Below are 22,940 nucleotides of genomic sequence, written 5' to 3'. Positions count from 1 at the left end.
CCGCGATTATATCTCTCAACACCCCCTCTTAATCGAGGTGTTCCACAACTCACCCATCATTCATCACCCATATCAATGTAGCATTGCACAACCGCAATCGCTACCTCTCAACACTCCCCCTCAATGATACATTGGAGTGTCCATCATCCAAACATGTGTGCGCGTGTCTACCATCTTAGACACCTAGTCCATTTTGAGCCGACTTGCTCATAGCGGAACCACTGAGTCCGATTTGAACATGGAAGTTCGGGTGGGAACCAACCCATGCGCATGCACCTCACACGTGCATCGCTCTTGCACACATCACAGAACAGCCATTTCGAGCTTCTAGGTAAGCTCGGGCGGGGCGACCCTCATACCATGGATGATTACAAAAATTTTTCCGTTTTGAGCATGCATGCTCGTGGACGATTTATCCATCATCATGTTTGGGTGAGAAATTAAATAATTACAAAGCCTTTTTGGCCAAAGCCGGGCAGCGGACCCAATGCCAAAAAGCATCCATGGTGGCTGAAGCCAATATTTGCTCAATGTTTTAGAGTCTAAGGGAGATACAATTATATTTTGCATATTAAACCATACTATGGGCAAAAAATGCAGGAAGAATATGCACCACAAAAATAGCGGCTAAGGTTGTGACCCTTATGGTTTTGAGCCACAAAATAAGGAGCAATCCGTCATCGTCTCCTTCTTGACAATCTCCACCAGTCTTTTGCAAAGTTGGGACGCCTCGCAACTATTGTGCTGGCATCTTCATCTTCCTGGTTGAACATTGAGGGCACACATGTTCTCTTTCCAGATCACACCAGGCCAGTGGGGGCGGGCTGGTGTTCCATTTTGTGTCTATCTCCATGCTCATCAGCAGGGCATTTAACTTCTTCTTGTTAAAACTTCATCATCACCACCATTTACCGCACTGCACATGATTATGTTCCTTGCTTTCAGAAACCATCGCTCTCATTCTTTGTTGCTCTGCAGGTTCAATAGTGCAACCTTCAGTGCTATCTGGGGCCTTTGCTGTAACTTCCATCCAAGCCATTTCTGCTACTAGCTTCTATGCCAGCTTTGCGTCCTGCCCCTTTGGCAGCGTAGCATAGCCTTGCCTTGATTGTCTCCTTTGTGCTTTGGCCGCTCATCAACCTGCTCGTCTCTTTGCTGGCTCTACTACCTTCCAAAGCTTTGCTCTACTATGAGCTTGCCACAGCTCTTCCATGGCGCCATTGTCTGCTCATCCTACCAGAGCCTACAAGTCCTTCTTGCCTTGGTCGTCAAGCACTCCCCCATGATTCTGTCGCCTCTCATGCTGGCTGACTTCCCAACCAGTGGACGTGCTTACTAGAAATGCGAGTTTTTAATAAACTCTACCGTCAATGCCATAGTTTGTTGCACAATGGACCTATTACACCTTCTTGAATGCCACTCTCTACTCTCTGCCGGTGCAACCTGAGCCTGCCATATCTCTTTCGGTTCACATAGCCATCATCATGGGTTTTGTAGCTCACCGGCTGAACTTAGAGCATGCTTCTGGAGCCATTTTGCTATAATCTAGCCTTATTCATGCTACCCTTCACCTCTCTTAATAGCTTCAAAACTCCATAGCATCTCCCATTGCTACTTTGCCTCTCCAAGACCTCCACGTTGAGGTCTTCCATGACCATTGACATGGCCTTCATGGTTTCTAAATTAGCATGCTTTTCCTTCAATGCATGCATCCATTCAAGGGTGCTTTTCCATTTTGGTTTCTCTCAAGAAACCAAGGTGCAAACCAATGTGAAAACACCAAAAGCTTCCACCAAACATTGCCCATCTTCTATGAGAAAAACCATGAGCATCACTCTTTCCAATGTGCTCAACCATGGACTTCTTCTAAGCCCATAACCGCTTGTCTCTTCTTAGACAAGCATTGCACCTCTTACACTCTTTGCTTGGAAGCAAAGAACCTTGGGATTCTTCCATCCCATCAAGCAACCCTTATACATTGAGCATTTTTCCATGCTCAAACACAAAACTTTGAGGCAAAACTTCACAAAACCAACCTTCTTGAGGCATAATCAGCAGCATATCTTCTCTTGGCAGCTTCTCCTTGACGGTGATGAAGACTCCATAGTCTTCATAATGCTGAAATCTCCATTTTCAACTTCCTTGATGATGATCAAGCTCTCTATGTTGCAAAACTCCATTTGCAACTCTCTTGGGCAGCTTCTATGCAACTTTCTTGTTGCAAATCTCCTCTCTAACTTGAGAATGGTAGCTCCAAATCTCTCTCAAATCCTCACAAATGCAAATCTCCTCTCAAATCCTCATCACAAATGCAAATCCAAATGATAATATGAGTGTGCATAATTTTTTTCTCATAATAACTGAAAATAATGCTTAATCAAAGAAACACACAACCAAGCTAATATACATAATAATCACCCATGACCAAGAGCCCAATTGGCTCTGATACCATGTTAAGATTCTAGAAATGGGATTGGTCATGGTGAAGAACATAAGATTAAGCATAAGATTAAGGTGGATTAAACCACACTAAAAACTCCATGACTAGAGAGAGAGGGAGATTGCACACTCAACACTATTCCCTTGTATTGCATATCACAATGAACCATACAATGATATAGGCTCTCAAGCCTTATCCCACTTTACACATCATCATCCATGTGGCAACTCCTTTTCCACTCTTTTGGTCAACTCTCACACACCATGCAATATTACATGTGGCATTCCATCTCACCACAATATCTTGCACCTCTAGGGTGCTTTCCCACATACACACATACACACAATATCTTGCACCTCTAGGGTGCTTTCCCACACACACTACACCGCGATTATATCTCTCAAAATTTCGGGTAACATGCCCAATTTGAACAAACAAGCATCCGCGAGATCATCATCAACACTAGTTTGCTGGTTCCCCATTTGGAATTCTTAACATATGATCGGCTAACACATGCAGTGTTCCTTTTCTTATCGTGACTATAAAGTCAAATTCCATTAATAATAGCAACCATTGTGTGATTCTCCCTCGGGTCACATTATGCAACTTTTGCTTTAGCTTAGTTGTATCTTTCAAGCTTGAGTGTTTCTACAATACATCTTCACCAAGCCTCCTTAGGCATTTTGCATCCTATATATGCATAATCATAGAGTCTATCATATTGACAGATAACCATTCCACCATCTCTAGCTCTTTTATATCATCCTTTATACACCTGCACCTATTGTGGGGTGGTAATATCCTTCTCCCATAAGGAAATTGGTCATCTTGAATCTTGAATTTCCAAGCTTGCAAATTATTCTTGTTCAACTTCTTGCTGAGTTCTCGCTCACAATATGTGACAATTAGACATCTTTACGTTCAATAACTTACCAAATAATTCTTTCAAAAGCTTTTGCACTTACAACAAACCTACAATCTGCAACACAGTAGTACTATAAACCAGCTATACTGTAATTGTATACAGAATATTCACATAAATATACATCCACCAACAACTTGCAAATCTCAAATTCTATGTACACAGATTGTCCTCTGTAGCCAAATTTATGTCATCATAACTTTATATCTAACTAAAAATTAGGCACACAGTCAAAATCAACACTTTCACAAAGTGAGTGCCTGTTCTATGAAAAATAACAAAGCCAAAACACGGCCTAAAATGACCTCGGATCTAAATTGTGAAATCACAATGGTCCTATGGACCTCATCTACATAATATAAGGCCCATTTTCTTCATCGAGGGTGCCTCAAGATGCCTCCTACTCTCGCCTAGCTACATATAGAGATTTGCTTCCGGTGGAAAAGAGATGAAGTTTCCCTCACACGTGCACCACTTCCTTTTCTTGCCTCTTGAGCTCTTCACATAAATTGGCACTCTGAAATCATGAGAAGAATGTGGGAGAGAGGATGAGTAAGCAAACGTACATACATATGAGTAGACAAGAATGAGAGATGGATGGCTGAATTTTCTTCTATTCTCTTCTCTTCTCTATAGCCATTAATATAAAGAGATAAAATTATATACTAGAGGGGAAATTACTCTCCTACTTCTATGACATACAAAGGTCAATCCATAGTGTGAACCCACTACATAAGCTGGTACTATAACTATGCCATAACTCTAGTACACTTTTAGGAGTGGAGATCATTGATTGAAGCACACATATAGATGCAGTAATCAAGAGGAAATTGATTGAAGCACAACACTCAAAGTAAATTGATGAGAATGAGTGAAGTACAAGTGAAGTGACATGATAACGTCACTTACACACTTTTTTTAATGGCTATAATCTAAGTTCAAAGTGTGTTTCACCTTTGACACTTTTTCATGATAATTTATTTTGCACTTATTTAAGTGTGGTTTGTGCTTAATTTCTTAAGCCTAAGATAAATACTATCATGGGTCAGTTGATCGGTTTGTTTTGGTGGATTTTATTGGATGTTTTCCAAGTTATATATGGACTCATCATGTTGTGCCTAGTTTACTTGTGTCTAGGGGTTTTTTATTGAGTGCTACACACATGTGTTTCACTTGCTTACTTTGGAGGTTTGCTTGAATGACACCACGTTCATATATTCCGGATTGATGAGTTGGCCACCAATTTTAATACTTCTTTTGGCATGATTAGTGTTCATTAGATGGTATGCATTGATTTTTATGATCAACTATGGTTTTCATGGATTCGAGGAGCGTCTATGCTTTTATCCATGGTTTTATAAGGATCTTTTGGTCTTTTGGATAATATCATGTGCTTTGAAGGTAGCATTTGCCTTCATTTTTTGCACATAATTTTGGAGTATATTTCTTGTACTCTTGTACATATTCCAACTTGGATACCTAGTTGCTTATGTATCTAGGTGAGTTATTTGTCTACCCTAGCTTTATTGTGTATGGGGTAGTTATCATTAGAAAGGCACCAATTAATCAAAATTCTTTTCTAATGATGTACTCGTCGAAAGGAGTTATTCCTTGATGTAGTCTCAGGTATATAGAGACAGATTTTAGTATGTGAAAGTTTGGGATAAGGCCATCTTATTCCTTTTATACAGGATTTTATTCATATTTTCCTAGACGGCATACTAGGGAGTTTTCAAATTGTTAAGGTATGTATGGGTGGCATCATGGTGGTATGGGATGCTAGTGATCCCTCACATATATTATCTTATGGGATAATTTGGGCTCAAGATTGTTGCTTTGCTTACATCACTTAGCATGTTGACCTCAACATTCAAAGATAATCTCATTTTCTAAATTCACTAGAAGTTATAGTGTGGGCATTCTCTAGATAAACTTCTTTTATCTATAGCCTACATGTATTGATGAGTGTAATCTCGTCAGCATTTTCACTTGTTGAAATCTCTTTCTTTAGAGTTCAAACAAGTTTATCTTGTTGTGTTCAGATAAGGAAATTTGGATTCTTCCTTTGTTGGCATTTCTTTCTCTAGTTTCGTACTTTAGGTGATTTATATAGTCAACCTGATGGTTTACGGATGGACATATGTGACTCATCGAGACACTGATGACTCTCTATGTTGATATGGGTAACTCGGGACATCGATTATTCCATATGTAGATGTGGGTATGTCGGGGCGTCGATGAATCCCTGGATTCTGCTATTATAATGCCATGGTTTCCTACTTTATTCCGAATGGTTTACAACGAGGAAGTTACTTTGAATGTGAATTGCTCTGATCATCCGCCGCCGCAGTCTGATGGGAAAACAGAGTGTATGAATCAGATTGTAGAGGATATGCTTCGTGCATATGTCTCTAGAAAATCATCATATTGGGAAAAATATCTTCCAATGATGGAATTTGCCTATAACAATTTTAAACATACGGCTATTGGTTTTAGTCTGTTCATGCTTATGTAAGGGTATTAACCCAGGGCACTTATTCATGTCAGTCTTAAGGACATTGAGCTTGATGCATCGAGGGATTTCTTGCGTGATATGCAGGAAATGCTGACCAAAGCTTGGGATTCTATCAGGAGTGCTCAAGATAGGGCACGGTTTTATGTTGTAGGGGACGCTCATCTCAGTCTTTTGAACCAGGAGCATTGGTTTATTTAAAAGTTCCTAAATATTTTCAGACTTTGTTAAAAGGAAAATGCTCGAATTTATCTCCTAGATATTGTGGTCAATTTCGAGTTATACATCGGATTGGCATGGTTGCGTATGAACTATAAACTACCTCCACATGTTAGAGTTCATCCAGTATTTTATATTAATAGATTGAAAGGGAAACTGGGAGGTGAGGATTACACAGTTACTCCTCAAGAACTCGTTGAAGTTGAAGATTTATCCTATGTTCCACATGAACCTGATAAGGTACTTGAATTTAGGGAAAGGAAACTTTGTAGTTGACTAATCCCTGAGGTTAAAATTAGGTGGAAAGATAGGGAAATAGAGGTTTCGACTTGGGAGGCAGTTGATATTGTTCAGTGCAGTTCTCCTTTTTTTCATTGCAAGAGTGCAATGTTTTGAGAGAGGGGAAGTATGTTATATGCACATTATGTGTTCATATACTAGGAGGCTAACCCACATTAGGCTTGTGAGCAAGGGAGCATGGGAAAAAGCTCTAGTGGAGCATGGGTTAGGACTAACCTTAAGGGTTAAGGTTAGGGTCAGGCATCCAAGGGTCACACATGGGAAATAACAAGAGCATAAGCACGATAGCCAAAAATATGCAAATGAGCCACAGAGGGTTCCTTCCATTCCAAGCTTCAGAAGGGGTAATTGTCTGCAAGGCCTTGGTGGGCATACATTTAGCACATAAGTGGAACACATAACTACCTCCAGCCAAAAAACATAAGGTAAATCTTGGCCTTTAACCATGCAACATACCATCTCCATGAGAGATCTATTCTTCCTTTCAGTCACACCATTTTGCTGAGGTGTAGAAGGAATTGTGCATTGATGTTTTATACCTCTTTCAACCATATATACACGAAACTCATTAAGCATATACTCCTCCCCTCGATCATATGAAGGGTTCAAACTTTACATGTAGACACATTTTTAGCCATAGAAACAGTGTCTAAAGCATGTAAAAACCTTCAACTTTGCCTTCAAATGGATAAACTCATCAATAAAAGTCATAAAGTAGAGATATCCCCCGATCGATGGTGTCCTCATTAGACCACATACATTACTGTATAAGCTATAATTTTTGAACAACCCTAATTAATTCATTTTTCATGAATGATGCCCATTATATCTTGCCCAAAATTCACCCCACATACATATTTAAGGAGGACCTCAAGCTTTTGGCAACTCTGACACCATCTCTTACCTTTTAAGGAGTAACAAACTACCAAAATTCAAGTGACCAAAGTGGGTATGCCATAGCTCCATGTCAATCATAGCACGCGTGGTAGTAACTGAACAAGCATTATGTGCCAATCTCTCTACATATCTAGCCTAAAAATCCCATGGCTTAGAATACCGGAGTGACTATCCATCACTCCAGTTAAGACATCACTCCGGTCATGAATTGTACACTTGTCTCAACAAACCTAGCCACTAGGCCTATCCTAGCAATGGCAAAGACTGACAGCAAGTTTTTTTTTATGTCTGGCATAAACAAGACTTCTAAGAGAGTGATTAGAGAACTATGAGAACAACCTTACCAACTCCTATCTCACTGGATACACGAAATTGTTTGCACATGTGATTGTTCCTCCTTGAGGAGTAGACTCAAACGAGGAAAATAAATCACGTTGAGAAGTAATGTTCTTGCTAGCACCACTATTAAAGTACCAAACATGTTGATTTGTCACTTCCTAGTCCTACACTCGCTCCCTCACTAGATCTTCACCCAAATATAGGGCGGTATAGTGCCCTTTTCATGAAATTTATGGTGTTGTTTACAAAGCCAATTGGTTGGTGAATCTAGAGCTTGGAGGACTATGGTGGCTCTTGTTTCCAGGCGTTCTGATGTTGCTTCACTCACATTTATGTTTAGTTGGCTTATTTTGTCCCAAAGCTCCTTGCTGGAGGTGGATCCAAAGGAGTTTTTCCTTCTTGACCCACAGAAACAATGTTAAGTGCTTACCCTAATTACTGGTGGATCCAAAGGAGTTTTTCCTTCTTGTTGACACAGAAACAATGTTAAGTGCTTATCTTGTTTATTGGGACCTAAGGCTGGGTGGGTTTGAGGAAGTGTGGTTTAATGCACTATAGTCAATTGTATTGTCTTTTCCCCACTGAAAGTATGGTTTGATGCACTATAATTGATTGTATTGTCATTTCCAACAATTATGGTTTGTAAAAATCAATGGCTTTCCTCTAATAAAATAATCTCTAGTGCTTCCTAAAGTAGGCTTGGAAATGATTCAAATATTCCTATTCTGCCCAAGCTACAAAATAAAATGGTTTCTTAACCCTAAAAATTTAGTGTTGAGATTTTTAGTTTTTTGAAACCTTTTTTTTGCACATATCTCTAGGTTCATGCCTCTAGGTTCACGCCTTCTAGGCTCATGTCTATAGGTTCACGTGTCCAAGCTCATGTCTATATATTTATAGGCTCATGCATTTTTTATATAAACTAGGCTTACTTATTTTTTTTAAAAATGAAATAGGCCCCCCCTAGGGTATGGACTTGTATGTAATAAGCCTATGACAAGGACAAGGCTTTTGGTAGAAAATAATTGTACTATAACGCCCTAATAATTGTAAAGGACAAGGATTTTTCTTGGAAAAATAATTGTACTTTAACACCCTAATAATTACAAAGGGAAAGGATTTTCCTTTGTAGCTGGTATACATATTTTAAGACCCAAAAAGAAAATTCTTAAAGAACATAAGTATGTCCTTATAAGTCTTCAAGGCATTAATAATGGGTAAGTATAGTATTAGATATACCTACCTCTAAACTCACATCTAAAGGCTCACATGTCCAGTCTCATGTTTCACTTATGTAAGCTCATGACTTGAGGTTCACGTTGATGTGTTAGGGAGACCTGCCTCTATAGCCCATCCGACCACACCACCCTCAGGAGGGGAACACCGCCTAGCACCACAACCCAGCCAACACTAAATGAAAGCACCAATACACTAAATGAAAGCACCAATACACTCATCTGATGTCCCCTGAGCTATAGCTGACATAGGCGAATACCAAAATCTCTCCAAACTCTTCAAAACAATACAAGTGACTCTTCCAAACGTCCTCCTAGGTCAACTTTGACTCCCTCAGCTTCGATCTTCACTTTCAAGCCTTCAGCTAACCTTGTCTAACCACCAACTAACCGCAAACATTCTTAGCTGACACAAACAGATCAGATTCTGACTGTAAATAAATTCGAAATGCTAACACTGACCCCAGTGCAATATGGGTCCTCCTAAATTGTCCCACTTCGGCTAACCTAAAATCCACAACCCCAGCATCTTCTTGTACACCTTTCCGACCCTCTGCCTTCGCCTGACACTAGCCTGACCATTTTGACTGAACCTAACCCGACTGACAGAGACAGACTAAGGAAACTAACTCAGAAATCCTCCTCAGTTAGATAAATTCCCTTCAATGTACGCTTACACCTCCTATCCCTCAAACACTTCAAATCTCACCAGGACTCAACTCCCGACACTCACATCAATAGCAACTGACAGTACTAATAGTCTTGTCACTTTGGAATAGTTTTCTCTTCAACTCTACCTAACTGCAACAACTGATTGTCAGACCTAACTCAAAATCTCTTCTCTCCAATCAGATAAGCTAAATCTACCCTTGAATATCCTCACTGATTCCTTCTGAGCCTCAGCTGATCCTAGTTGAGATCCTTCTGACCCAACATAGGTCTCAGTTGACACCTAGACCACTAGTAGTGCCCAACCTATCAGACTAACTAATGACTGGTTCTGATTGTCAACCAAGACCCCAAAAGTGTTAAAAAAGACTAGACTAATGCTTTTACAACATCAGCTAACCAATCCTAACTCACAATTGATAGTAGCTACCTTTGTCAAACCCTGCTGACTCCAACACAATCTAACTAGCACAGTTTTGATTCAACACACGTCATCTCTTCAATCATGATTGTTTCTTTTCAATATCAAAGCAATGCAGATAAAACCAAAACATAATAATTCATCAATCCCATGCAATCAGACCTTCTGTGAATATATAAAACTGAGCCAATCTCTACAACCTTGAGTACCTATAAATTCTCTCTTCCAACATAACTAGGATGGGCTACTGTCATGGCATGCACTTCTAGACCTTTCCCAACCCCTCTTTTGCTAATGCATCTACAACTTGATTTTGGTCCCTCTTCACATGTTGTATCTGTACGTCATGAAATCTATGCAACATCCTCCTTATTTGAAAATTCCATTCTTTCAGTTTAAGTTTCTTAGCTTTCCAAATAGCTTGAAGGTGTCTCATGACCAATAACTGCCCCCTTTGATAAATCAGCCTTCTGATTCCCTTCTTAATACACTATTTGAAGCCCATAGTCCAAGGTAGCATACTCAGCTTCATTTCTAGTCTGCACCAGCAATTTAATCCCTTCTTGAAAAACCTCTTTGCCCTCTAGATTCAATAAAATCATTCCTCCGCTAGCCACAACTGAGCTTCTCTTGAAAGCCCCATCAACAAAGAACATAGTGAAAGCATTTGATAGCCATGTTTTAGGGTCTTTCCATCTGGGCACTTTCTTTGCCACTAGATTTTTCCTATATGTTAGAATATCAGCAAGTGTAGCCCTAGTATTGTCCTCCACCATGAAAGTAAACTTAAACTCATGTAGTTTAATCAAACACCCTAGCCACCATCACATGTTCCGCCTCAGAACAAGTTCTCTCCCCTTGTGTCTTTGTTCTACTGACAAAATATACAAGCCTCATATAAGAATGTTCTTTCCCTTGCTGCAATAGCATTGCTCCCATAGCATCCTCTCCCACACTAGGGTTTACAAAAAATTATCTACTCCAGTTAGGAGGCATGACTACTAGCAAAGTGCTTAGGATCTCTTTTACTTGCATAAAAGCCTCTTCCTCTTTGTCTTGCCAATGGAAAGGATCCCTTTGGGATGCCTGTTGTAATGGATATAAAGCTTGAGACAGAAGAAAGATGAACATGGCAAGATATCTTACTTTGTGGGTAAAAGTTAGTAACTTATTCACATTTTAAGGAGCTTCTAATAAAAGCAAAGGCTTCACCTTTTCAGGATCAACTTCAGTTCCATTCTCTGAAACCACATAACCAAGAAGAGTCACCTTGTCTTGAGCCAAATGACATTTGTCAGGATTCACTTGACCACCTAAATTAGGATTCAGTTGACCACCTAAATCATCCAATCGCTTCAAAGCCAACCTCAGCTTCTCACAATGAATCCATCTACCACTGTATATACAAAAAGCATCAATAAACACTCTGATGAAGGACCCCACATAGGGCTCAAACACCAAATTTATAAACCTTTGAAAGGTTGCACAGGCATTTATTAGCCCAAAGGGCACAACCCTGTTTGCAAAACACCCCCAGGGGGTAATAAAAGTGGTTTTCCTCTAGTCTTCTGGAGCAATCGAGATATGAAAGTATTCCGAATATCCATCACATACACTATATCTTTCATGCCCAACCACACTATCTAGAATCTCATCTTGGAAACACAGTGGGTAATGATCTCTTTTGGTTACTGCATTCAGAGGCTTAAAATCAACACATACCCTCCATTTACCATTCTTCTTTGGGGTGATTACTACTAGGGAAGCCCATTCAGAATTATCAACTGGGTATATAAAACCTGCTTTCAATAGTTTATCCACTTCTTCTTCTCTCAACACCTGCTGATGTACAACCCGTAACCTTCTCAACCTCTGTACAATTGGCTTAGCCCTTTGGCTTCAGCTAGATCTGATGGTGCACTGCAAACACTCCCCTAAGAATAAATGAATAGATCTGGAAATTTTTGCAACATACTTATATACTCCTTTCTCTCAGCCTTAGTTAGATCCCTGGGGCGAGCATCTTTTGTAAAACTTCTTCTCCACCTGGCTGTGCTTCAACTTGAGACTTCAGCTCCTTCCCTTCCTCTGTACATAGTTGTATAGCCATACACATAAGGTCAACCTCTTCCCCATCATCCTCTAAACTGACCTCCTCTGTTTTTGAATCCTCTGTAGAGCTGATCTTGTCATCTTCTTCTTCTAATGTACTACTCTCTGGAATCAATTCCCTTCCTTTAGCCATATCATATCTGGCTTGTCTTCTCACAGGCTGGTCCAATTGTCCAATCCCAAGATTAGGTGTCATCTCCACCAGTCCTGCCTAGCCCTCATGGCAACCAGCCATGGTCTCCCAAGAATTAATGGATATGCTTCAGAATTTGTTGGCATCACATGCACATCTAATTCTTCTTCCAATCCCAAAACATTTACCTACAACTTCTTTACAATTCCCAAACACCTGACTTTAGCACTGTTTGCCATTCTGACTCTAAACTCTGATGGGGCTCCAACCTTCAGTCTTAAAGCCTCCATTGTATGTTAGGTCATTACACAAACTTGTGCACCACCATCAATATATACTTTTGGAACTTTGTGCTTGTTCACCCAAGCATCCATAACTGGTAGATAATCATTATCTCCCTTCACCTGCACTATATTAATCTGACCTCCCTTCTTCTCTTTTCTGGGGCGTCTTGTGCTGACCAACTTGCTCCATGTCCTCCTGAGTTTGGGGTTTAATTGCAAAAGTTGGAGGCATGTCAGAATAGGACCCTTCTGCTGAAGGGTCTTTCATCAAATCATACTCTTCCTCATGGACACCCAAAGGAAAATCATGCATGCCAATGTGTCTTATGGACCTGATCTTCTTCTTTCCTTACTTGGGCTGATCTTCCACTTGCTTTCCTTTCTTCCTCCTGGATGGCCCTGGTTCATCCTCTACCTCTGCCCTTCTATTTCTTTTATTGGTCAAAATGTTTGCTTCTTAATCCACTCCAATCAAGTTCACTTCTCCTTGTCTAGGTCCATTTATCAGGGTCCATTTATCAGCTGATGTGCTGAACCTATGGCACCGGCTAATTAGGCATTTCCTCTGCCCTCCTGACATCATGCCTTTCCTCCCTCCTAGTGCCAAGGGATACACGTCACCTCCCATTATCATGGGATAAGGGCACTGAGGAGATATGTGACCCCTCTCCATACAATTAAAAAACTGAACGTTCATGTTTGGGCCTCCTCTTCCCCCTACCTCTAATAACATCTTTAACTCCTACCTTAGGGGCCTTTTTGCCTCCCTACACAAATTTAAATTCAAATTTTCCATCTGCTAAGTCAGATGGTTAATACCCTGCATCAGCTGATCAAAAACCACCGGGACTACTAGAGCAGCTCCTTCTACTCTTCTCTCCCTAGGCACACTTGACCTTCCTTCAGTCTAAACTTTCCTCTGCTTCAGAGCTAACCTCTGTAGCTTCCACTCCTTCTCTCTGGCTATCCTCAAGGCCTCTTTAGAAGTTTCGAGTCTCTTCAGCTCCACCTTCTCCTTAAGATCAACATGAAGGGACTGGATAAACATGTCTTTCTAAAGTAAAACAGGCGGATACTCTATTTTCAGGAAAGTATCCCATCTTCCCCATAGGTCCTCAAAGTGGTCCACAAATCTGTTAAACACAGCAGACAGATTATGCTTTAACTTCTAAATTTCTGCCATAGAGCATCTGGGGATTCACCCTGCTTATAATGATGCACCAAGGCCACTTTGATATCTTCATAGGCCTGACCTTGATTTATCTGAGCTCTCCACCATGTCTGCTGACCCTCTACCAACCTTCGCGTGACACTAATATGACCGTTCTGACTAAACCTGACCCAGCTGACGGAGACAGACTAAGAAAACTAACTCAAAAATCCTCCTCAATCAGATAAATGTCCTTCAATGTCCGCTAACACCTCCCATCCCTCAACACTTCAAACCTTACCACAACTCAACTCCCTACACTCACAGCTGACAATAGCTCTGTGAAAATCTTCTGACTCTGGAATACTTTTCTCTTCAATTTTACCTGACTGCTGACAACTGACTATTAAACCTGACTCAAAATCTCTCCTCTCCAACCCAAATAAGCTAAATCTACCCTTGATATCCTCCTGATTCCTTCTAAGCCTCAGCTGGTCCTAGCTGAGATCCTTCTAACCCAACACATGTCTCAGTTGACAGCTAGACCACTCATAGTACCCAACCTATCAGACTGACTTATGATGACTAGTTGTGATTGTCAGCCCAGACCTCACAAGTATTAAACAAGACTAGACCAATGCTTCTACAACATCAACTGACCTATCCTTACTCACAACTAATAATAGCTAGCTTTGTCAAACCCTGCTGACTCCAACACAAGCTAACTGACACAGTTCTGATTCAACACACGTCAACTCTTCAATAAACTCTATCAAAGCGACGCAACTAAAACCAAAACATAAGAATTCATCAATACCACGCAACCAGACCTTCTGTGAATATATAAAACTGAGCCAATCTCTACAACCCTGAGATTTGGGGAACATATAAGAGAGAACACAAAGAGACCAAGGGACTTCCACAGCTTTATTCCCCAACAAAAAACCATGTATTTTCAATTTCACAAGACTAACAACAACAACCAGAGTTGCAGCTATACCCTACAGACTTCCAACAATAGATACTGCAGAGGATTGTTGACCAAGGCTTTGAGCTGGTCCAAGTTCCAATAAAGTTGCAGCCTCAGAGGTCCTATAGGGAGCCCACCTGCTACAAGACCCTCTCACCTATGCAACCTCTGCTGTAGGAAAATTCAAATCTCCTCCAACAAACCCCATGTCGCCTTCTTCCAACAAACAAAATAGATTCAATAGCCAGCTATCTGAGAGCTAATCCACCACAAAACACCATGGCCTTCACATGACTCTCTTCCCTCAAACAAGCTCACACACAACACAAATCTTCTCTCTCAAACCTCTGCCACTATGCGCTCTCTCCTTCATTTTCCATAATCTCCTCTCCTCTACTACGCATGCAAATGTTCTTTCTTCTTTTGGTCGAAGTAACAACGGCTAGTTCCATTTTGGAAAGTGGCCATGCTGCAACCCCTTATTCCTAAGGTCTTTACACATGCTCGACGATTTATTTCATCTTCTTAGGGATGGGGTGGACATATCTATTGGGCATTTTCCTTGGGCACAAAAAATCCTATCAATGTCTCCAAGCTTGTGTGTCTAAATTCACGTCTTTTTTCGTAAGACTGTAGACTCACATCCCCCCCCCCCAATCTAAGAGCTGGTTTTGACCTGATTTTTGGAGTGTTTTAAGATTTTTTTAAACTTGATGAGATATGACTAAGGGTCCTAATCGTAGTTAATGATTCCTATGCAAGTAATTAAGTGCTTTTTGATTGTTTTTTATTGGACTTACATGCTTCCATTCTACCAATCCAACAATGCATAAAATTTTTATGAAATGCATGAACACAATTAAATATCCCACTCTAATCCACACCTGATGGAGCAATGCTTATGTTTTTGGAGTGTATTCCGATCCTAATCACAATTGCTAAGCTTTTCCTTGGCTCAATGCAATAAGATGACAACCTTCTATGGACTTCAAAATCATGTAAATCACCAAGAAACCAAGGTTTTTTCCCTTCATAAATATGAAAATAAAATGCCTAATGCAAAATAAACTTCAAATCAAAATAAAAAACAACAAACTAATACATCCAAGGCTCAAAAATTGTATGTTTTTCAGAGTGTGATCTAATTAACACTAGGCAACATTGGGTAATCCTATTAGCTTGCAATGGACAGATGAATAGAGTTAAGCCCTAGGCTAGGGTGCCAAATATGTTCAAGTCAAGGTCTTAGCTTAGCCTGCATGTGTCGTTGGGTCTTGCATTAAAGTCGCAATCACTAACTTGTCCATCACATCATCCCCCCATTCACACCTTAATGCTCCTTATCGATGGGATGAAGGGAGAGCTATCTTCACCTAGATGAAGGCAAAAATATATTCGTTTTTGGGGTGGTTCTCTTATAAAAGATGGGGAAAGATGTTATGTACCGGGAGCTAATCTTCAAATTAACAAGCCTAATCCAACAAGGTAAGGAGACCCTAGCATTAGGAGATAGCAAACAAATGCAGAGGACTAAGGTTGAGAATGAATAAAACTAGGCTAGTGGCTATCTATAGCATGTTTGCTATTTATAGCGGTAAACAAGTTGCACATGTTAGATCACTCAAGTTTCGATTGCACAAGGGTGGGGGCAATAGCTAGCTCACCAATTAGAGCAAGGAGCTCTCCCAAGTTCAAATGTAGCTCAACCCTCCCCCGCTGCCCACCCACCCCCACCAACCCACCCCCACCAAGGGGTGATAAAGGGTGCGTGCAACAAATCATTGCAAAAACAAAAGTCTCTATTGCTTTCATAAGTATCGACACAACCTCATGGCCTATTCACACGTTCAAGAGTTGCAAAGTGGTTGGCATTGAATGATTCCAAAATGGTTTAAACGACATTGCTATAATATATGGGTGTGTTAAATGCAACGTTTGAATTTTGAAATGCTACCAAGATCCCTTTGGGAAAAGAAGGGTTTGCTTTATCTTGTGGAGGGCTCAACGTTGAAAAATCCGCCTCATCTTGAGAGGGGAGAAAAATGCCGCCTACAATTTTTAAAAAATTAACAGTAATTGGATGAAATATGAAGAAAATGCCTCTTCCAAATTGCATGTCCACTCAAAAAAATAAAAAAATAAAATTTGCCCAATCCACACAAAAAAATAAAATTTGCTCAATCCACACAAAAAAAGTTAGCCAAACACTGCCAACCGGTCTACTTGGAGCTCAATTTCAACCGGCTTGTTGTGTTAACATGCCCTCAGGAGTCAGCATCCAGTAGCACGTGTACACTAACAGATTCATTCGATATTAAAAAAACATTAAAAACCATTACCTTCTCCACGGGAATTCAACGGAAAGTTCTTCATTAATTTACAGACAGATCGCTCTCTCTCCAAGGTTGGAAATTAGTTTTCCTGTGTCATCATATCGACCAAGCTTTTGCTTCGTTCCATCTTTAACGTGCAATAGCACAGGTAAACGCAACTAATACTTTCTTAATTTGCTGGCTAAGCCTACAATCCATCGAGATAAACCTCCCCCTCCCAACCCCCCCCCCCAAAAAAAAATTGTTGACATCCATTCCCACGCTTGGCAGATAATTTGTAAAAGGTTTTGCAAAAGGTTCGGGATGGCTCGCATCTAAAGAGGCCATTATGTACATTATTACCTAGGCCCATTCAATTGTGAGCAGACGCTATGATACAAAGACATCACACAGAGTTGTACTCTGGCTGCATTACTTTAACCTCTTCATGTCTGTACACTTTAAAACTCTGTGGCTTAAACGAGACTACATGAAGAACACATCCTCAGCTTCATCTGCTTTCAGGTTCGGATGGGGAAATCAATGGCTACCCCTTCCGATGACAAGCTGTGCCGGCGAGACCGGTATGGCACACGGCACGGCGGGGATGGCGAGAATTGGAAGGGGAGGGGAGGAGCTTGCAGCTCTCCAGAGAGCATCTTAAGCACCTCAATCATAGAGGGCCTCTTGGCAGGCAGCCTCTGCAGACATAGGAGGGCCACTGTTATGGACAGAGTGGCCTGCTCTCTACTGAATTCACCATTGAGGGCAGAGTCCACAAGCTCAAGGACATTGCCAGAGTGGGCAAGGAGCCTGGCCCAGGAGATGAGATTGGCTCTCTCAAACTCTGTAATGGGGGAGGCCATGACCTGCAAGGGCCTTCTGCCAGAGATGATCACAAGCAAGAGGACACCAAAACTATACACATCACTCTTCTCTGACATAACTCCACCGCCACCATTCTCCGGCGCAACGTAGCATATGGTCCCTCTCATGCTAGGAGTGCTGCTCACCCCTCTGCTTAGCAGCTCTCCACTCCACCACTCTCTGCTCAATGTGTGTTCCCTCTTCTTCTTACTTGTTTTCCACTCTTTGCTGTTGGCCAATTCATCATCTTTCCACCATTCTCTGCTCTTAGACCTCTCCTTCTGGCACCTCTTCTTGCTTTTTGGGTTGCCTTCTTCAATTCTATCATCTCTCCACCATTCCAAGCTAGCACTCCTCCAACTTGCCCTCAGGCTGTCTTTTTTCTTGATTTCGTTGACCTTGATACTTGCCTCTGATGTGCAGCAGTCCTCCTTCCACCATTGCAAACCATCTCTCCCTCTGCTCTTTTCCCCCTTCTTATCTAGATGCACAGCGGTGTCGGCAGATGGTTGGCTGCCCCCCTCCTCTTGCAAAACGCTCCCCCACCATTCTGAGCTCCTAGAGTGGTCCCTTCTCTCTCTCCATGCTCCTCTGGGCGTCCTAGTGCTGTCCTGACAGACTCCATCCTCACCACTCTGGTCCTCTCTGAGGCTGCATTCTTTGCTCACCCCCTTCTCCCTTCTGCTTTCGTGCCCCATCCACTCCATCACATAATCTTTGACATTCAGCTCTCCACTCTCTTGTCTCCACCACCAATCTCTACCAAAGGCGCTTTTCGGTTTCTCTTTGCACTTAGCTCCTACAAACTGAAGCTCTTTTCCACTGTCTGTACTCAGTTTGTCAAGGCAGCCTTCTGAGTGGCTGGTTTTATCATCAGCTTCAAGCTCCACATCCGAGTTCCTCTGCCCAGGCTCTTGACTGAGGCATTCTAAGCTAGCATGTGCCTTCTTATGCTCGCCAGGTTTGAGCTCACTGTGAGCTTCAGGCAGGGGGCTTCCACCAGCTGCTAAATCACTGTCAGAGAGCAATGCGTCATTTTGCACAACATTCACATCATCGCCCGGCACCAGAATCTCGCAAACCTGCTTACCTACAAAGGAAGAAGAGGTATCACTATCCGGAGAAGTGGTGAAAACACTGGGGGACTCCTTGCTGGAAATGCTCTGCCGGATAGTTTTGTCTTCGAATTCGGCAGGCAAGGTCTCTTCCTCCTGTTGCTGCTGCATTCTCGCCCTCTGTGCGGCAGCCCTCTGCTCCTTCTCCACAGACCTCCTCTGGCTTCTGGCTGTCCGCCGCTCTGCATACTGTTGTTCCTCGACCTCCTCACTAGGCTCAGCACCACTTTCCATTTTGAACCTTGCTAGCCCAAAATCAGCAATCCTTGCACAGAATTTGTGATCTAACAACACGTTGCTGGGTTTGACGTCTCCATGAATAATCGCAGGCTCGCAAGTATGCAGAAAAGCTAGTGCTTTGGAAGTGTCCAGAATGATCTTGAACCTTCTCTCCCAGTCCAACTCCACAGGGTAATCATCATCAAAGAGTGCTTCCTGCACGCTGCGATTATGCATGTATTCATAAACAAGGAGTCTCTTCTTGCCATGTGAGCAGAAGCCTACGAGGCCTACTATGTGAGGCGAGGTACTGATGTGGCCTATCACAGAGAGCTCATTCTGAAACTCCCTTTCTCCTTGAAAGGAGGTTGCGTCCAGCCTCTTCACTGCAATTTCTTGGCCGCTCCTCAAGACCCCCTTATACACTACCCCGAAACCCCCTTGCCCTAGTTTATGCTCACTGCTGAAGCACCCTGTTGCAGCTTTGAGCTCCCCATAGGTAAACTTATGAAGCTTGATGGAGCTCTTTGGGCCCTGTATTGAAGCTATGTACTGCTTATGCCTGCGTTTGAACATCCAGAGAACCACAATGATAGCAAAAAGCAAGGCTGATATGCCACCGCCCAACGCAAAGACAAATTTGAGGCTGAATCGGTGGTCATGTGTATACGGAGAAGCTGTAGAGTGGTGGTGGTTTTTTGCAGACGTAGCAGTTGAGGAATTATGTGCAGTGTGCGCAGAGCTAGAAGAAGAAGAAGAGGAGTCTGTGAAGTGAAGGGGCTGTCTGAACGGCATGTTGGCTGGCTTATGGAACTAAGCATGCTATCTTTAAACTTATTTCATTAGAGCCATGTTTCCAGGAAGACGTCAACTAACGAAAGGCGAGAAGAAGGCTATGCAAAGATGACCAGAGGTCAGCTTGCTGGGAGGCTAGTAGCGCAGAGAGAGAGAGAGAGAGAGAGAGAGCTGAGCGAGCCTAATTAGGAAAAGACAAAGGAGAATGAAGTCGGTAGATCACGATTCACCTCTGTCTGTCGCACAAAGAAATCGCAACTGGTCCAGTTCTGACAGGAAATGGGACTCTCCACGATGCTCAGTTGCAAGTGCTAGACTATAGACAACGGTGACCACACACAACACTGTATTTCACCAGGAGCTAGCTAGAATCGCGTCTGTCTGCTAGATGGAGCTTTGAAAAGCCTATGTAATCCACTGTCGCGTGTCTACTCAACAATTCTATGCTCTACAACCGCGCGGCCTGCAAGTGAAAACTGCAAAGGTTAGTAGTGAGGTTTGTGATGAGTAAATTGTGACGCCGTGGGTGTGGTAAAGCAAGGTCAATAAAAACGGGGGAGCGGTGCAGTTGGCACTTGGCAGATCAGCGCTCAATACTCACGACTCACGAGTCACAGGTTTCTGACAAACTCGTCGTTTGCCCGTGGACATGGAGTCTCTGGAGTCTGAGACTCAGGGACGGAAGAAGGCTGAGAAATTTTTAGAATGAAGAAGAAGGCTGGACACACTGGACACTGCACCGTGCGCGGTTTAACTTTGAAACACAAAAACACAGCGAGGTGAAAACAAACAGGACAACTTTGTAGTATAATAAAGGCAAACCAGCTGTTTCTCACCTGTCCGCCATTGCTGGCCTACAAAGTAGACGAACACCTTTCCGCCCCGCGCCGCTTCTACTGCCTCATCTCCGACGTGGCCGCGCTGCTAACACTTTCTTACGTGGCTGCCAAAAAGCTGGCGTGGCAACAATCCGCCCGCGTGGCGTACAATTCCTCTGCCACGTGTCAACGTCTGGTGAAATGGCTCTGCCGCTTGGCTTTGAAATTTGAAAAGTTTCGAAATTGACAAAATTCAGGAAAATAGACCATATGAATAATGATACATCCTAGTGCGCCATTAAATTAAATGCCACCCCAAGCCTATGGACAAAATCATTAAAAAAAATTAAATTGCTATGTTATTCAATTCCCCCACTTCAAACCACCTCACGAGTCACGCTTTTGGTTAGTTCACTGAACACTCATCAGCATTTCAATTCAATCCCACTTGCATTTAACTCACCTTTACTTTACTTTGCCACCGTGGCCCCCCACCATACATACACCTTTTCATGTTTCATCCAATCATTGCTCTTTTCAGATATCTATTATTTTCATCATTTAATTTTCTGTTCCCAAAAAGGTTGAAATTTGAAAGCTTTTTTAGCATTTGAAGTTTGAAGTTCAATTTTTGAAAACGCCCTAGGGAGTCGGGACTCCTGAGTTAAAAGTCTACCTCTACCCTCTCCTCCACATCTCCTCATGACTCATCATGTACAAGGGACTCCAATCTTAATAGGAGCTGTTCATGCATGAGGAACGCTCGCATTTCCCCCCACTAGTGGCCCTAAATCAAGGCCACACGCACACTTAGCCTACCCAAATTCTATGGTTAATCATTATAGAATTTGGGCAACCGATGGCGTCACCACACATGTGCCAATAGCTTGGTTTCTAAAATTCTCATCATCCATTTCAATATGTGTTCACACCATCTCATCCAATCCATGCTCAAATTTGGATAAGTTAATCATCATACATGGGAATGGTTATGTTTTAACATGAACTTCTTGTCAAATAAAAAACACAAGATAGGTCCTCATAGATGCATCACAGAGAGCACTCCACTTCACACATATCACACGTAAGAAAAGAGTAAGAGGAAGAGGAAGAGGAAGAGGAAGAGGAAGAGAGAACCCTTCCACGTGTATCACGCGTAAGAGGAAGAAGAAAAAGAACAGAAAACTCTAGAGCCTCCACATGTATCACATAAGAGAAGAGTAACATAAAGAGGAAGATAGAACCCCTAGAGCCCACCGTGAAGGCTGTACATGGATACGACGACTAAATAACTACAAGGGTCGTTTCGTGTATGGTAAGAAAGCAACAACTGGCTAATGACCAATGGCAAAATAAGAATCACTTTTAGTTTCCTCACTATTGGTTGAGGTAGCAACTAGGTTGCACTTTTTCTAGGGATCAACCGAAGTTTTAGTTCCTATAAAATATAAGTAATGTTCAAACCTATGCTCCTAAGGAGCACATAACAAACCCTATGCCACACCTCTATCTACCCCTATTCATCACTCTCGCATGCATGCATGTAGAAGCTACGAGCTCTCTCTCTCTCTCTCTCTCTCTCTCTCTCTCTCTCTCTACCTACAAGCATCTGAGGACCAAAGCCCACAAACCAAGGATCTTTAGAACCATGCCCATGTGTGTGCGCGTGCGTGCCATATGATACAATGTGTTGCTTCGCTTCCCCCCCAACCCTCGAGGGGGAGGGGGGGCATTCTCAAGCACCACTACCACCTTGGGCTTGCACCATCCTAGCCTTTGTCGTCACATGTTGAGTGCCCTAATGTCTTTTGTCCTACAATGCCCACAATTTGCATGCACCATCAAAGATAGAGAGAGAGAGAGAGAGAGAGAGGCACAACAAAGGGAGGGGGTGCCACATGCTAAGAAGAGTAGTACTACTACTTGAGGCTACAAGGTGTTCATAGGGGTAGGTGAGGTGGATGAAGAAAGAGACACCAAGTGGAGGATACATTGTGTGTATAGGTGTAGGTGGCAGTGTGAGTGTGCAAGGTGTGTAGAGGGGTAGGTAAGGTGGAAAGAGAAGGGATGAGGTGCAAAGAGGGGGGTTGATGTCAAGGTGCTCATATGAGCCACATAGATTTTGCCATAAAACTTAAAGGAGAGTCTACCCAAGGTGGATACGACTTGGCTAGAGGATGTGCCACCCAAAATAAACCGCCTATCGAGGTT

At 42.2% G+C, this 22,940-nt stretch overlaps 1 protein-coding gene across 1 annotated transcript; it reads right to left on the bottom strand.

Annotated features, from left to right (window-relative positions):
• Positions 1–17,202: 17,202 nt before the first annotated feature.
• Positions 17,203–20,701, bottom strand: LOC147631598 (receptor-like serine/threonine-protein kinase At2g45590). Its single transcript, XM_086808115.1, has one exon. It carries the CDS (start codon positions 19,909–19,911, stop codon positions 17,437–17,439), a length of 2,475 nt encoding a protein of 824 aa, XP_086664241.1. The 5' UTR covers positions 19,912–20,701; the 3' UTR covers positions 17,203–17,436.
• Positions 20,702–22,940: the final 2,239 nt, after the last annotated feature.

Source organism: Cibotium barometz, chromosome 14, assembly GCF_041138505.1.
Source record: "Cibotium barometz isolate CiBa-2024 chromosome 14, ASM4113850v1, whole genome shotgun sequence".
Lineage (NCBI taxonomy): Eukaryota > Viridiplantae > Streptophyta > Polypodiopsida > Cyatheales > Cibotiaceae > Cibotium > Cibotium barometz.
The sequence above is the reverse complement of the archived record's forward strand: the minus strand, read 5'-3'. Positions and strand labels throughout refer to the sequence as shown.